This window comes from Pteropus vampyrus, unplaced genomic scaffold (genome assembly GCF_000151845.1).
Source record: "Pteropus vampyrus isolate Shadow unplaced genomic scaffold, Pvam_2.0 Scaffold2, whole genome shotgun sequence".
Classification (NCBI taxonomy): Eukaryota; Metazoa; Chordata; class Mammalia; order Chiroptera; family Pteropodidae; genus Pteropus; species Pteropus vampyrus.
The window spans coordinates 12,383,835-12,401,236 of record NW_011888783.1 but is presented as its reverse complement, the minus strand read 5'-3'; the positions used below and the strand labels follow the sequence as shown (position 1 = coordinate 12,401,236).

At 33.1% G+C, this 17,402-nt stretch overlaps 1 protein-coding gene across 1 annotated transcript in view; it reads right to left on the bottom strand.

The window, feature by feature from the left end:
• Positions 1-17,402, bottom strand: part of TTN (titin) — a 267,443-nt gene that overhangs the window by 151,311 nt on the left and 98,730 nt on the right. Inside the window, exons 97-118 of the mRNA XM_011359980.1 lie at positions 16,227-16,514; positions 15,539-15,631; positions 15,135-15,420; positions 14,148-14,331; positions 13,862-13,951; positions 13,507-13,774; positions 13,142-13,402; positions 11,776-11,985; positions 11,492-11,569; positions 11,357-11,383; positions 10,883-10,942; positions 10,495-10,578; positions 8,866-8,940; positions 7,796-7,840; positions 6,549-6,953; positions 6,039-6,101; positions 5,481-5,558; positions 5,243-5,320; positions 4,556-4,645; positions 4,247-4,327; positions 2,749-2,832; positions 2,268-2,351 (exon numbers count right to left, since the gene is read on the bottom strand). Of these exons, the coding sequence (XP_011358282.1) occupies positions 2,268-2,351; positions 2,749-2,832; positions 4,247-4,327; positions 4,556-4,645; positions 5,243-5,320; positions 5,481-5,558; positions 6,039-6,101; positions 6,549-6,953; positions 7,796-7,840; positions 8,866-8,940; positions 10,495-10,578; positions 10,883-10,942; positions 11,357-11,383; positions 11,492-11,569; positions 11,776-11,985; positions 13,142-13,402; positions 13,507-13,774; positions 13,862-13,951; positions 14,148-14,331; positions 15,135-15,420; positions 15,539-15,631; positions 16,227-16,514 (3,012 nt within the window). The remainder of the gene's footprint in view (positions 1-2,267; positions 2,352-2,748; positions 2,833-4,246; positions 4,328-4,555; positions 4,646-5,242; positions 5,321-5,480; positions 5,559-6,038; positions 6,102-6,548; positions 6,954-7,795; positions 7,841-8,865; positions 8,941-10,494; positions 10,579-10,882; positions 10,943-11,356; positions 11,384-11,491; positions 11,570-11,775; positions 11,986-13,141; positions 13,403-13,506; positions 13,775-13,861; positions 13,952-14,147; positions 14,332-15,134; positions 15,421-15,538; positions 15,632-16,226; positions 16,515-17,402) is intronic.

The following is a 17,402-nucleotide window of genomic DNA, read 5'->3' as shown; positions in this document are numbered from 1 at the left end:
TAAGTTAAACACACAGAAGGATGTGCACAGAATTCATTCTTTCTTTAGATATTGGTATGCTTTTGATGGAAAAAATTAGTCAGCAATTATACAAATAATATTGAGTATGGATATATAGTACATAGAAAAATCTCTTTGTGTTTTGTATTGAGGAATGGAATCCACATGACAATGGGTTTATTTTACTGAAACTATCTCAGACTATGACTAAAAAGTATTTGGAATAGTTGTATCTATATGCTATTATTTTTCCCCATTTTTTTCCTCTGATTTTTTTTTTTTTTAGTGTCCCTGTAGTGTACTCAAAGCTCAAGAAACTATTATTCTAGAGTAGGCCTCTCAATCTGATATCCCATGTGTCAATGGCTTTAGGAGGTTCTGAGTGCAAAATTTTGTGGGTATGTGCATATGTTCTTTTCTCTAAGAGGTTCCATAGCTTTCAACAAGGTCTCTGACCCAAACAAAGGCTTATGATAGGTTTAATTTATCTATTCTAAGTGTTGATAATGTTGAATTTTTAATTGGCATATGTATTTTAACAGCATGCGTTATTGGCAATAACCGTTTGCATTTTAAATAAGATATTGGCAATTTTTGTGAACCCCTGCATCTCTATACTTGCACTTGTAATACATGAGTGTAATTATACAGATATATATTTATGTATGTACATATTATATTACATACATGATATGTTTACATATATATATGTCACTGCGCTTACTTATTTATTTAGACACAGACATGTCTCTGTATCTCCTTCAGGAGTGATCAAGTGGCTTTGGTATTGATATTGCTTTTAGTAATGTGACCTTTCCATTATAAGTTTCATATTTTATTTTCACATAATCATTATATTTTATGATTAGACAATAAGAAATCATTCTTTAAAAACCATTTGATTTAAAAAAAGACCCAGAATTCTGAAAGAGCAAAACATTTGAGAGAGAAGGAGATTTGATGTAGGAAGAAAATGGAAACACTGGGAAGTCAAGCAAAAGGGAAAACTATTTAAAATGTATGATTTACTCCACCATAAGAAAAGATCAAATACTGCCATTTGTGACTTGGATAGATTTTGAGATAGTCATGTTAAGTGAAATAAGTCAGATAGAAAAGTTGAGAACCATATGATTTTACTCATATGCGAGATATATGACTGAAAGCAACAAACAAAACAAATAAACAAAAACTCATAGACACAGACAACATTTTAGTGGTTACTAGAAGGGAAAGGGTGAGTGGGGGGCAAGGTAGGTAAAGGTAAAGGGGGTCAAATATATGGTGACAGAAGGAGATTTGACTTTGTGTAGTGAATACACAATGCAATATACATATGATGTATTAGTGATTCATATTCTTGAAACCTATATAATTTTATTAACCAACGTTACTCCAATATATTTAATTTAAAAAAACATGTAATTTCAGGAAGCCTGGCTTCTAAATTGTATAATGTTGAATTCTTGCTGAATCTCTCTATAACCGACCAGCTGTGTATACTTCGTAGCTTCATTGCCTCCATAAAGTAGTATCTTTTATCACCAAAAACAAACAAGCAAAACCACCCCCCCCACCAAATCCAGAAAACCAAAGCAAGAGATTAGCACATTTGTATCCAAACATACCTATAAGAAAGGTCCCCTTACTTGCTAATTAAATAATTGTAACATTTATGGCAAATATTGATGTTGAATTAATGTCTCAAGAAACATGGTGAAAGTAAAAGACAAAAATTAATAATAAGGGGGGAGGTAGACAGGGGAAAAAATTTAAATCATTTCTTCAATTAAAAAATAAAATTAAAAGAAGTAAAAAAAAAAAAAAGAACCTAAAAAAGTAAAAAGAAATAAAGTTTACATTTAAAAAAATTAAAATGTTTCCAATTAAACATTTAATATGTTTTTATTAAGAAAAAGTCACAAATATGAAGGGTAAAAGAATTTTTTCTAGAAACATGCCTGTAGGAAGTAAGTTTAACAAATATTTCTTCTTTCTTTAAAAGAGGGAAGATATTAAATTTTAAGATAATGTGACATAGTTACTTCTTTTAATAACATATTTGGTGCTATCTTTGGAATGTTTGGTATCATAAATAATCTATGTCAAGAGTATGGCCCTTGAGGCTGACAAACAAATGAAAAACACAAAGGGTGTGTAAACACATAAAATAGAAAGACAGCATAGTATGTACGAAGACCACATAAAGCAAAGGACTGGCCTTTTGCACTTGAGGCAAAGGGTCACCTGTGATAAGTCTGGTGTACCTTTTGGGGGAGCAGCAGGTTCCTTCTTGGGTACAGGAACAGGCTTTTTCTCCTCTGGCACAAGTTTCTTGGGAACTTCAGGAACTAAAGATATCATTGTTGAAACAATGTTGAAAATTCTAGTTTCCTTCTGAGACAGTTAAGATTACATGAAAGCATAAAACCTCAATAAGAGTGTAAGAATTTAGGAAGTAATTTAATATGCTCTACTTGTGATGAAAATGTACGCCAAATACATCAATACCAATGAGACATTACATATATTACATGAAGCTGACAAAGACCCAATTAGCATGGTCTGGAGTCTAAAAATGTTACTGATACTTGTATAACACATTACCACAAATTAATGAGATCAACATACATGGAATTAAATATATTACAAAGGATTTACAGATGATATTTTGTGAACACACACATCTTACAGAGAAAGCTATAAGAATAATAGACTTAAAAATTTTTTTAAAAAATATTATTCTACCTTTGGCCGGTGGGGGCTCCACCTTTTTAGGAATGGGGACAGGAACCATTTCTTCTGGGACTGTTTTCTTAGGTGGCTCGGAGACTTCAAAAATAAATGCACCATTTTTGAGAAATTGTGAAACAAGACATATGTTGTTGCAAGACTTACAATTAAAATAAAGAGTAGACATTGCCATCTTATACCAAATGAATGCAGGAAAATTATGTGTGAGAAACAAGGATAAAGGGAAAGGGACAAATGGCTAACTAGGGAACATGGTGACAGTCATTCATCTTTAACTCTCAGCCTCCACTTCCTAGGAACAGGTGGGAGTGTCTTTTCCTCCCGAGTGTCAATGCCTGTTCCTCAGGTTCCAGCTTTAGAAACTTAATTTAATTTTTTTAAAATTGTTCCGATAGTTAGTTTTTATTTATTTTAACAAAGTATACCTCACATGATATTACTAGAACTTTTGTATTACACGAAGGGCTCCCCTGAATGTTTTTAGCCTAAAGTCCTAAACATTACAGACTACCTAAGGGGCCCTGTCCACCCTCCCAGACGCACGCTCTCTCAGCCTTTCCCTTCCTCCAGTATTTCAGCCACACATGTCTTCTCTGTTTCTAGAACATGTCAGACCCACGCTCACCTCGTGCTTTGGTGTATGGTCCTCTCCTGCCTGTTACACTCCTTCCCTACCCCACATCTCTTTCCCCATAGGCACTTATTATTTTTATAAAGCAGTTGCATTAGAACAATCTCATTGGATTATCTTACATATTTTTAGTATTCTAAATGTTTGACACACGAGCTGGGGCTATGCAGGGCAGGAGGTGGGGAGCCCTAATTTGTAGTCACTGCCAAATTCTGAGTTCCTATTTCCGTGGTGGTATCAATATTCCCACCTTGGCTACTAACCACTGTCACATGATGTCACTGTCACAAAGTAGGAAGAAATGAACAGTAGCACTGTTCATTTAGTAGTTATATCACATAGATACAATCTATATGTATCTATAGATTACATCATCTAGTAGTTATATCATATAGATATACAATCTACATAAACAACCTCAGTAGTTTAGATAAGAGTAAAGGGCAGTCAAATAAGAAGTAATGAGTTTTAAGGATTTATTAGCATAGTTTATTTAATTGTAAGTTTATGTAATTTAACTTTTAGTCATGGAGGTGTTAAACACTGGGTAGCAAAATCCTTAAAATTTAACCATCGGTTCTGCTGAGTCAGTGCGAGCTGGCTCGGGCCCACTGTATGTCTATTTTCAAATAGCTGGTCACTCGATTGTAAGCTCCCTGAAGCAGCAAACAGAATCTCTTGTAATGTTCATTCCTCTCTCCTGTACCCTCCTCACGGTCTTCCCTCCTCCGTATAATGTCCTTTGTACAAGTGGCTATAGGTCTACTGGTTGTATGACTAAGCCTATTATTTAATATTAACATTCAGAAGTTTACTACATAACTTCTAAAAGATTTTAAACTTAGAATGAATCATTAATACCTTTAGGTGGAGGTTCAATCTTTTTGGAAACAGCAACGTGGATTTTCTCTTCCATAACAGTTTTCTTTTGTACCTCTGGGACTTGAAAAAAAAAAGTACATTTAATTACTGTTATGCCATATTGTGGGTGGTAATTGTAATTTGCAAGCAATATTGAAATATAAATTGAAGCAGAGACAAATGTGAAATGAAAAGATGACAAAGAATTAAAAGACAGAGATGCCTAGGTAATCACAAATTAGATAAGAAGGATAAAAATCCACTGAACGCCTTTCTACTTGAGCCCCCAAATTCAAATTTGCCTTATACCTGTGACTGACACCTCCTCCTCCTCTGTATGAGAAGCAAAGAACATCTTTTCTTCTGAAATAACCATCTTCTTTGTATGCACAGCTGGTACTTTAAAAAGAGTAATTCACATTAGTTTTGCCTTTTCTAGGACAAGACATCAGATTAAACACATAGATCATACACATTATAGTTAAGCCTTTAGACACAGAATGAGTGGGTTAATATGATAGCTTGAGAAAAAATTCAGTACTGACAATAAAACAAGTCATGTTTTGATTTATAGGGACAAATAACTAAGACAGCCTTTATCAAACATTATTAAAGGGGAATCAAATAGACACAACTTCTTCACACGTAATGCGGTACTTCTCCAAATTTGTTAGGGTCTAGTCATATAAATGAAAGGATGAGGAATATTCTATGCAACAGAATGCATTGCATAGTAAAGTTAGAAGACTAGTCATTAAACATAAAACCTTCCTTAAGTAAAAAAAAAAACCCTATAATTTTAAAGCAAAATTAGAAACAAAGCTATAAAATGTTATTATCTACTTAAATTATACATATGTGCAACTCGACATAAAAAGTATATTATATAAGAATGTCTTTGGTTTCGGATTTGTGAATTGTTTAGTAATATATGTACACATATCCATATGCATTATAAATGATTAAAACTTGTAGCTGAAAGACAAAGATGTATACCTTTCACTTCAACAACTTCTTCCTGCACTGGAATCCGAGAAGGTTTTTGTGGAACAATCTTCTTGGAAACTTCAGGTACTTAAAAAATATGTACAAATATATTTGTATTGTGAAGAATATTGCGTTGCACAAATTTTCAAATACTTTAGTTTAGATGACTATATCAATAACTAATGTGAATATATATCAGTAAACAGGTTATTTCTGTACATGGTACTAGAAATGTTTTAAATAATACCTTTAGTGACTTGAACTGTTTCTTCTTCCATTCTTCGAGAAGTCTTTTCAATTTTTTCAACTACTGGTTTCTTTATAACTGCAAGTATTTTAAAGAAATCTCAGTACTTTTAGAATTTCTATTAAAATAGTCTCTGTCTCTTTCTCTCTCTCTCTCACTCTCTTTCCCTCTCTCTCTCTCTGTACATATATATGTATATATATATATGTATGTATGTATATATATGTATGTATATATATATGTAAGTATATAAACATGTGTGTAATTTTTTTAGAAAGCAACAAGTTTGGTGCTCTGAACTTTGAGTACGATTTCTATATTTTGAGTATTTTTGTTATATTTTATTTTATATTTACCGTAACAATCTTTTTATCATTTTTTAAATGTTTGCATTAAGTAAATTAGAAGGATAGTCTTAGAAAAAATTCAGTGATACAGTAAAGCTTAGAGAAGAAGTTGTGCCTATTGGATTGAACTGGTGATTTATACATCTTTGCCAAACAAGTCATGATAATGATGTTGATGCTCTGATCTATTTAAATAATTCCAATTACATACCTTTAGGAGGTGGTGGTTTTTTCTTTTCAGGTACTTTTGCTGGAATTTTTCTCTCATGTGATTCTTTAACAAAAACACAGGAATAAGAAGGGGTACTTAAACAGGTAAGTTCTAGTAGGTTGTATAAATCACAAACAAAATAAGAATAGCATATAATTGTGTAAAGTACTGTATTTGTGATCTTTATTACTAACATGATTCCTCACGCTGTATTTAGAAGCAGGATCAAGCAGAGAATCCACAAGGCAGTGGAAGTGAAACCTGAACATCTGTTTTAGAAAACAGCACTTGGAATTTAGTCTTAGAAATAGGACTAAATGATTCAAGTTACAATGTCAAAGTAACTGAAGAAAATGATTCTTTTAAAGATTGTTTCTAAGGATTTCTAATCTTAAAAAATGGAAATGATCATTTTCTCTATATCCATTGCAGATCATGTTAAAAACACTGAAAATATAATGAACTGAGCAAAAATGAGGAAAAGAAAAAAGTCACCCAATTAATACTTACCTTCATAAACCTCTTTTTGAACTTGAATTACTTCTCTTTCTCCGTAAGTCTCCTCCCACTCTTCTTCCCCTTCGTCATAACCTTCCTCCCTTTCATAGTATTCCTGCCCTTCTTCAAAGTCTTCTTCCCATTCCTCGTGAACTTCCCTCTTAGCTTCTACCCTGGTCTCTTCATAGTCTTCATCTGGTTCTTCGTAATAAGGTTCTTCGAATGGCTCTGTATATGGCTCTACCTCCAGTTCGTCATAAGGTTCTTCCAGAGATTCTATGTAAACTTTCTTCTCCTCGTAGACCGCTTGCTTTTTCTCATACACAGCTTCTTTTTCTTTCTGAACCTCTTTCTTTCTGGTTATCGTCGTTATTTTCACTTCTTCGGCCTTGGAGGACACATCGATAATTTCAGGAGCTAAAATAAATAAATAAATGAATGATATTATTAGCATATTAATTATATCCATACGAGTCCTTCACTAATTGAAAGTCAAGTATTATACTGATAACTTATGGTTTCTTTGTGTTGGTTTCATTTAAATTTTTGTTGACTATGGAATACTATCAGGAGTATTGAGATATACTATACCCTTAATTTCAAGATTTTTCAGTGTAAACAAAATGTCATTCAGTAAATATTATCAAATGGACACATCTTCCATTGTTTTATGGGAGTTCCAGTTTATAAAACCCTTAGTTTCTTCCTATGGAATATTTTAATATTTAATCATTTTATGGAATTTGTATTTAATGTTACTATAGTTAACCTCTATTTAGATTTCTAACTATTTTTCAAAAACATTTCTCATTCACATTGCTCATTTTAAAGCTGCATTTTTGACTATCAAATGTGACTCTTTAGCCAGTTTAATAAAAATAATATTTAAAATTACATAACCAAATCAATTAGTTCCTTTTGTATAACAACTTTTTAAAAATCTTTAAGGCTAGTATTATTTATATGATCCTTAACATTTGTGTTAGCTACAATTGAAACAATAAGAGATGACCCTCCTCTTTCTAGTCCTTCCTCTGTGCCCATTGCACTTAAGTGGCATAAATATCTGCCTGGGTTTCCTTTCCTGAGATTGCAGCAATATGAAGTAGCCATCGTTTCTAATGCTAGTTTTAATATAGCAGACTCTATAACTTTACAATAAGCTGGAAGCCTCATAGGTAAAAATAAGAATACATAGCAGAGATGCAAATCTCAGAAGTAAATAGAATAAAAATATTTAATAATTTGTTTTTATTTACCTTTTGCTGGAATTAAAGCAGTAGGAGGCGGGGGCTTCTTAACCTCTGGAACTTTAAAAACATAAAATACATGTTTATTTTGATTATACATTTTTAATGCTTACATCCTCTGCACGCTTATTAGTCATTAGTCATTTGTGACTACTACTAATATACCAAATGCTTTCATAATTTCTAAATTCAGGTAATCAGAAATGCTATGCAATGCTATATTAATAAAAATGCAGGAAAACTGAAGTTTTATTCTCTTTTAGGTTGATTTAAAATGACTTAAATTAACATGAAACATAAAGAGAATATTCAATATGTCTAATGCTAAAAAATAATGCATGTTCATTTTTTCAATGATTAACTGTAAAGTTCAGGAAATATCCATGCTTTTTGAGCTTCCTTTTATTCCATGATATTTCACAAATGTCCACTCAGAAGAGAGTGTCAGTGAATGGGCCTCAGTGACTGGATTCTCCTTGTTTTAGGAGATTGCTGTACTCTGGTCTTAGTCAAACAAGTAAATAAATTTACCTAACTGGGTAACAAAAAAAAAAAAAAAAAAGAAAAAAGGCCTATTTTGCTTAAATTTAGTTCCCCTATCTTCTTTCTAAAAGCATTCCAAGATATAATAATAATTTGAGGAATTAATACTGATTCTCTTTAATTGACACGCATTGACATTTACTCAGAAAAACCAGGAAGGATGCTGAGTTTGGTTGGAGCAGCCACCTGAAATTAGCATCAGCCCTTAACCTTTTATTGGTGTGGCTTGATCAAGACCATCTATTGAACTAGAGGGCAGTGCCTTCTCTAAATCGCAGTCCAAAAATAACAAAAATCCTCTGGTGTTGCCATTGGGTGCCATGGGAAGGCATAAACACAGGAGGACAGGGGAGAAACAAGAAAGTTGAGAAAGACAAAGTGAGGACTGAGTCAAAGAAGAAGGTGAGTAAGTGAAGGAATAAGTATCATTTTGTGAATTCAAACTCTTACCTTCCTCCACCTTCCACTATTTGGGATTTAAAATGTATAATCAAGAGAAAAGCAGTAAGACAGTTTTGATTAGTTAATTATAATACCTTTAGGTGGTGGTGCCTCTTCTTTGGGCTTTGTGACAACTTTTTTGGTATCTTTCTTCACAGCTTTTTTGGTCACTAAAATATATGATGTCAGATGTGAATAACCAAAATGTTTTCAGGAAACTAGGTTTATTGAGATATTTTTAAATATGTTTTGATGGCAACAAGAGACTTTGCACATTATTGAAAGATACCTATTTCAGACTAGAATGCAAAAATTTTTTTTTAGAAGGAGATAGATTATGTAGGGTGATCTTCACTGACTTTATGCCTGCTTAAAGTTTTCAAAACATCAAGAATGAACCTAAGCAATATCATGAATAGAAAATATATACATTTTCATCTTTGTTTCACTTAGGTAAAAACATTTTAAATTTGTCCGAAGAAAAATATGTGAATTAGTAAAATTAAAGTCCTATCTATGACATACTGTGGAAGTTTTCTTTTGTTATTGTGAATGTTATAGCTTGATAATGACCCTGATCATAACTTGATTAGGGATCCTAGTATTCATGAATAAATAACACTGTTTTCAATTTTTAAAATATGATTTAATGTCTCAAATTTCCCAGTGGGTACTCAAACATAGCCATGTTGACAGTAACACTAAAAGAATAAATCATTCATTAAGATAAATTATTATTTGTGACAATAAACATAAATGGAAATCTAATTTATGAATTTTGATTTTTGTTTCTCTCTATCAGAAGTAGATGGACTATATTAAAGCATGTTCATATAAATTATAAAAATGATTTTCTTTGTTATTGAGATTGTATTATTCAAAAAACTAAAAGTTTTTTTTTTAAATTGAATTTCTCCTGAGGCTAGCTGAAGAATAGCTCAAACTTTTGACACTAATTGTAGTGAATATTATGAGATTAGCATGTCAAACCCTGGAAACTGCTATAGTAATGGTGGCTTAGCTATGGAAAAATATGATTTTGACATGCAGATTTTTTCTCCCTGATGATGATGGGAGAATTTTGACAGGAATTTTGAACTTCCCAGAGCTCTAGATATTCTCAAGCATCTGTTGACTGATTTTGTTCAGTCGTTTTGGGGCACAACTATTACAATTTGTGTATTGAAATATCGGAGGGGGACAGTTCTCTGACACACTCAAGAGCTCCTTATTGGTGAGGTTATTCCTTAGCTTAAAGAAAAAAATCAAATGTTTCAAATATATTCTAAATCATATTTTTATAACAAGATAGTAAATTTTAAAGAGTAATTAATATTGTAATTGAGAAAAAACCACAAACTATAATTTTAACTTGACTATAAACTAATATGATTTATTTCCATGGATTTCACTAGAAATTGTTTTATTGGTTTGTGTAGTAGGAAAAATATAAAGCATGAAACAAGTTTTCCATTAATGTTTAAGTGATTCTATTAAAATAAAATATTTCAATGTTAAGCATAGTGTCTGGTTTGTCTGATGATTTTCAGACTTGTAGGCACATGTCTTAAGCATTTGGTTACTACTTAAAGCAAATAATTTACATTTTAAAAGGCAATTCAACGTGCTGACCACTAGAGGGCAAACATGCTGCATGAAACAACATTTCCAGATGTGCAGTAGTTAAATTCTGTTTTGACATTTAGGTAGATAATATATAATACCTTCAATATGTTTTGCTGGTGGTTTCTTTTCTTCAGGTGATGGTAGCAACAGAGGTATAGGAGGAATAACCACAGAAGGGATTTCTGAAAAAAATAAATTCCATATCGGTTATGTCAGTTTGGTTACCCGTTTTGTGTGAAGCATAACAAAAAGTCTCATGAATTTCTTCTAGCACCTCAAAGTTGTTATAATACTAATCATCTGAGAAAATAAAAATAGCATATATTTATAATAGCCACTAATCTTTTGTTTTGATTTCTGATTACACAGAGAAGAATAGAATACAAAAGTTTCTGTTCTGGCTCTCTGCTATGGTTTGGCATCAGTAATTTCCTAGTGGTAGCATATTGTTGCTCTAAGCCCAGATGTTTGGGTGCTGGATACTACCTTCTGGTGGTACTGCTCTGATAGGCATGGTAGGGATTGGAACTCTGGAGTCAGGAATATCTGAAAAGAGACATTTAATGATAAGCATAGAGGGACAGAAAACACAGGTGTTTTATTAGACAACTAAGATGTGTCTGATTGTCAGGCATTTATTTCCTAGAGCAGAATTTAACATATAGACACAAACTCCATAGGTAAGCTTTATATGCAACCACACAGGCATGTTTATTTCCTGTGAAAATTTTTGTTCTATGGCTACACTATTTGGCATGCTCTTAAACATCAGTTGAATGAGATCTTATTATCTCTAGTTTCCAAAACTCACAAAGCCTAACATTTGTATCATTTTCCTGAACAATATTTTACTGAAAAAAAGAGATAATGCTTTTAGACATTTTAGTTTGGCTTCTATCATTTACAAAATTACATTGAAATGTATTGTATGCAAGGATTGATTTTTTTTTTTTAACTTACCAGGAGGCTTCATCTCAAGTTTGATTTCTGCAGAAAAAAAAAAAATAATAAATAACATTTTTGTATTTAGAATTGTCTTGGCAGGCTACTTTGTTTCAAAGATCCCTAAGTGGTTTTAATGTGGTGTTTTCTGACCTTTAGTTGTTAAGTACAGCTCTGCTGTGCTTCTTGCTTCACCTCTTGGCTCCAGTCGAGCAATCACTGAATAGACACCTAAGGAAAAGAATCGTCAAATATTTGCTTGCTGGTATGTTTGTAAATAACATTTCTTTGTTTAAATATAGTACGTTTTTATTTATACTTCTCTTTCCTAAAAAAGCATTCTATATAGAATTACAGAGTGCAAGCGTAAAATAGGGTAGAAATAGATAAAACAGACAAGCTTTAAATTATATATTCACAGGGTCACTGTCAATTACCTTCATCGTCTGGGGTCACATTATGGATGGTCATATAATGGCAGCGACCATCATTCCTAAAGTTGTATTTCTGGCTCTCAGTCAGTTCTGTTGGTCCTTTGTACCATGTTACAATGGCATCATCAAAGGACACTTCGCACTCAAAGGTGGCAGATTGATGCTCGCTCACCACAATGTTCTGTATGCGTTTCGTAAACTGAATTGGTTCAGCTGTTTAAGTACAAAGAGAGTTCAAAGTTAGACTATATAGGAAGGAATTTCTTTCACTACTTTCTTCTCAGATATTTAAAGTCTCCATCTTTGTATCTAGCTGGAAAATAGAAAAAAAAAGTGCTGAACATATAAAACAAGAGGAAAATGCAATTCTTTGCATCAGTAACAAAAAATTAGGTAGATGGGTAGAAAGAAGTCCCTGAAAGTCCTTAAAATATTAACATGAAAGCAATAGTCAAGGGTGCTTATAACCCCAAAGTCAAATTAAACTTTAAAAATGTTAGTAAAATGGGAGGTTCCAAATAAAGAGAATGTAAACCTAATTTTACTTTATAATTTACTCTCCTTTGAAATTCTTTCTTCTGTAAAATAATTTTGCTATTCAGGACCTAGAATCATTTATTTGACATACATCACTTTCCCTGTGCAATCATTTCAAACTCAAGAGGAAAACTGGAAGTAGATACTATCATTATAGCCAAAATATTGCTCAATACAGTACAAGGATGCTTTCAGATAATGCATACAATCAAAGGATTAGGCAGTGAATATGTTTGCTTCTAAATATCAAGATTTCACTTGATTTCAGAGATTCAGAAGACTGGAATATGATCCTCATCTGAAATAACTATTTTTAAAAAATACCTGCAAAATATACTTCGCATATTTTGTTAATTTTATTTATAAAGCTTCATACAGATAGAGTCAAATTAATTCCTATAAACAAAATATCAACTCCTAGCTAAGATCTTCTAGATACATAGCCTCGATATCTGGTCTTTTCTAAGAATTCCTTCTAGGATTCAGAATTATAGATGTTGGAACTGTAGAATTTAGTAAAATTGTAAAAAATTATTGAATTTAGCGGAATTATGGAATTTAACAGAAATGACTGTTAGAAAAGTCATGTCCTAGTTTAGATCGAAGTCTACTGGTTCAAAAGAACTATGCAAAAGAATTGGCACTTATGTGAACATTTCCCTTTGGATTTTGTATGAATTTTGAGATGTGAGTGACTGCTATTAGTATGTGTCTTGGAAAATGAGAACACGCAGCACTCTGGGATATGTTTGGTGGCAGAGTTGCAGCGGTCCTGCACACCATTTGCCATTAATCTCTGCTGGATTAACTCCAGCCACAGTCTTTCGGTCACCTTCAATCCTGAGTTCTGCTGAAGTTTCAAGGTCTCCACATTTGCAGGTGTATTGTCCCTGATCTTCTGCTCGAACATCTGCAATGGTCAGCTTATGGACTTTGTGTTCCACTTCAGTTTTATGTCTACCTTGGGGCTTAAGGATTCTGCCATTTCTGAACCATTCGGATTTTACATTTGGCACAGAAAATTGGCACGCCATGGTGCATGTCTGGCCTTCTTTCAAAGTAACGTCCTGCAGATGCCGTTCCCAAGCAGGTTCTGTTGGTATGATGCGATACATATTTTGTTCAATATCACATGCAGATACGCTTAATAGTAAATTGATCTCACAACTTAAAAAAAATAAAACTCCTTTTACTTACCAATTACAGTCAGTTTAGCACTAGCAATATGTGGGCCACACACCAATCTGTAATTCCCCTGATCTTTAAGTTGACAGTTTTTGACTCTGAGTGTATGTCGATCACCATCAATGCTTATTTCAAATTTATCACTGGGCTCCAGTTTTACAGTCCCTTTGTACCATGAAAGCTTGATTTCTGGATAATTAATCTTAATGTCAATTTCAAACACAGCATCATTATCTTTCAAAACTGTCTGATTTTCAATATCCTTGATTAGAGTGACAGGCTATGAGAATAAAGAATTAAAATGCATTAGTTCTGCTAATTCTCAATAATAACTTGTTCACTTTATTATCAGCATACTTCATTTTACCTCTGTCTGCGATAGCCTTTGTTGAATAAATGATACCAGTTCTTCAAATTCCTTTTCTTCCTTCTCTGACTTCTCTATCTCCTCAATTTCCTGAGGAGAGAAAAAAAAAAAAAAAAGATAAGCATTACGCAGGACTCCATGACTACATTCAGCTTCCATTCTTGACGCTGCTTAGATTATATTAAATGATCTCATACAACTGCAGGGTCTGGAAATTCAATGGGCATATATGAGATGTTTCAAGTGTGAATTTTTAAAGATGATGCTATAATACAAAAGCTCATACCAATCTATGTGTCTCTTCTTCCTGACTTTGCTTTAACAGTTCAAATGCTTGAAGAAGACCACGGAAGTCAGTGATTCCGTACATGCGGGCATATTTTTCATATTCTTTAGGATCAACGTTTTTGAGAAGTTCCATGATATCAATTTCTTCTTCTTCTCCAGAGCCTCTCTTTAAGGCTGGAGTCCTAAATAAAATAGGAAATAAATATATACCACTTGTCTTCTATTTTTTTCGAATTGTCTATTATCATTCAAAGATTACGAATGTCATTACATTTTTTTTCTAACTAAGCAATAGTTATGTGTCCTTTATCCAAAGAATATTGATTTTACCATGTTAACTGTGAAACATAAAAAAAAAAATGTGGGTTCGGAGATGGAGTGGATTAAGTTTGGACCATTGTTCTAAAGTACAAAAATTTGATCAAAGAGTTTAAGAAAGGAAAGAACAGTGGAAACATGTAAACTTTACAACTAAAGAGCCTTGTGAAATAATTACAAGGAAAAATAATAACAGCCATAGAAGGTATTAATAAGAGATAAATGTCATGGGAAAGATGTGTGGAAATTAAATGTTGATTAATTTAATAATCCAATTACTATGTCAAAATATATATTGTGTTGAAATTATTGGTAATAACGAATGTTTAAAATAGCTGATCTAGAAAATGATTCAGAGCAGGAGAAATCATACATAGAAACAAAAATCTTATACTTAGACACACCCAATTTTCCATATAGGACATTTCCTTTGTTTAAAATTTTAATAAAAGTTCACCTCATTCTCAAAACTGTCTCATGATTATTCAGAAATTGTTCTTAATGAGTTAATAACTTCCACTCAAATATCGTGTAACTGTTTATTTGTTCCTGTTAAAATGTCTGCACGCTTATGTTCTTTGCCAATCTGAATCTTGGAGGGGATGATCGATACCCCTTGAGAGATCTCTTTTGTGAGTGGAAATTTACAGTTTTTTATTGAACTTACTTTTTCAGCAATGCTCTAAGATCTCCTTCAATTTTCTCTTGTTTCTTCCTTTCATCCACCTGGAGGTTAACATTACTTTCAATTTCGCCATGTTTATTGAATGCGACACATCGGTATAACCCGGAATCAGTTTTTGTGGTGTCTCTGATCTCCAACTTCGCTTCGTCGTCTTTCTGGTAGATAAACACGCGACCTCCTTGGTTCAGTTGCCTCCATTTCCCTTTCGTCCACTTAACACTGGGGATCGGATCACCGCCAACTTTTGCGATAAATGTTGCAGTGGTTTCTAAAGAAATAATAGAAACAAATGAAAAACTTAATTTTCTAAAATGAGTTCTTCCAAAGTTAAATTGGTAGTAACGTGTAGAGGATAGATGAAGGTGTACATTTCGTGGAACACTTACTTTCTACCACTCTGATACTCTGAGGCTCTGACACGAAGAAGAGCTTCCCATCCACGGCTGCCTTCTTAGCTGCTGGGGCAGCAGTTGGTTTGTCTAAAAAACACATTTACATGTTTTGCTGTCACAATTACCTTAAGATTGCAATAAATAATTCTCTTTGTAATGTAAGTTTTAGGACTTTGGCAGAGTCTAAAATATCATGCAATTCTATATGAGGGTGGATCACAGAAGATAAAGCAGTTTCATCACATGTATTTGTAACTAGTTGTAGTTATCATATGCAGGTTGGAGTGTTGAACTGCAATCATATTAGCAGTATCACACCTTATCTTTCTTGATTTGGCTTTATTATACAGATTTCCACCCGGGTTTTGATTTCCATCAGGCTACCTTATGCCACATTATTACAGCGTCATTTTAGAACTTCACCTAATTACACCCTCTTGAATATGGTGAAAAAGGTTCAAGAAATAGAAATATCATAGTGAATTTGGGGTCATTTCTGACAATTTGTATTGACAATATTTCCATTAAATTATCTAATACTTCAATTATAGTGAGGTTATAAATTACAAATGAGCAATAACTGAGGTTTTTAAAGACCTAATTCTATTCCTATTTAAATTGTAAAAGATATATGTGAGCAGTCGCTGACTTAATCTGAATAACACTTTTGAAGTGTCTGTACCTTTAATGGTCACTTTTGATTTGGAAGTGTCGCTTCCAGCAACATTTGAAGCTTTACACACATAATCTCCTGAATCTGCTTTAGCCACATCCTTGAGCTCCAGCACAGCAGTCCCGTTAGCAAAGCTGAAGCTGCATCTGTCTGAAGGCTTTATTTCTCTGCCAGCCTTCAACCACTGGATCCTGATCGGCTCTGAACCCTGGACGTGGCAGCTGAGCTGCACGAATTCTCCTTCACTCACTGTTACTGGAGTAAGGTGCCGATCAAACACAGGTGGCTTCTTAGGTTCTGGAATGAAAAAGCATTTTTAAACACAAAATAAAGAAGAACTGAAAGGCAAATAAGTATTAAATTCCAGAAAAGAACTCCGTTTTGCGTCTAAAATAACACTAGATGCTGTAGTAGAACTGAGTCACTGTGCCTGATCGATTCCTCTACAAAATCAATAGTTACATTTGTTGGATTTTAAAAAAAAAAAAAGATAGAGGTTTAAAAACAAGCAAAGAACAGATGTCATGCTGTCCATAGACCACCTAAGCATCTGTCCCGATTAAGCACTGCAAACATTTTACTGGCAGTTATTGACTCCTGTGCATACTATTGATTCTTTCAAACCTGGGTAAGCTGCATTTTCTCTGAACTCTAAAATCTAAGGGCTTATTGGGGAATTCTGCTCATTTAGAATTCTTGCTACTCTCTGGGAAAGAAAGTCAACATTTGAGTAGTCCATGAGCCCACATCTTAATATGTGATTTTCTCTGATGTTCATCACTAGCTATTAAATGCAGTTACAGTGGCATTTAAATTCCAATCTTTGCCTAAAGGAATTAGGAATTAAAGCTCAGTGTGCAAATAAAAGCCAATGAAAAGACACGAGTAACATGCTAAGAAGGCCATGGGAAACTCAGTGTCATGTATGATTTTATTTAGTGGTTCTGAGACCATTAAATAAGATAAGGCAAAATTCATGATTGTAAAGACTAAAACTTCTGATGGCTACTCCTCTTTTTTAACTCTATAGGTAAATAACCTCAGAATTCTATAGAAAGCTTTATCTACTCAATGGCAAAAGCATCAGGAATATAAATCATATTTTAAAACTAAGTGCACTTAAATCCTATTAAATGAGTGGTGAAATCTGAATTTTAAGACACCTCCATGATATTAGCCTATTAG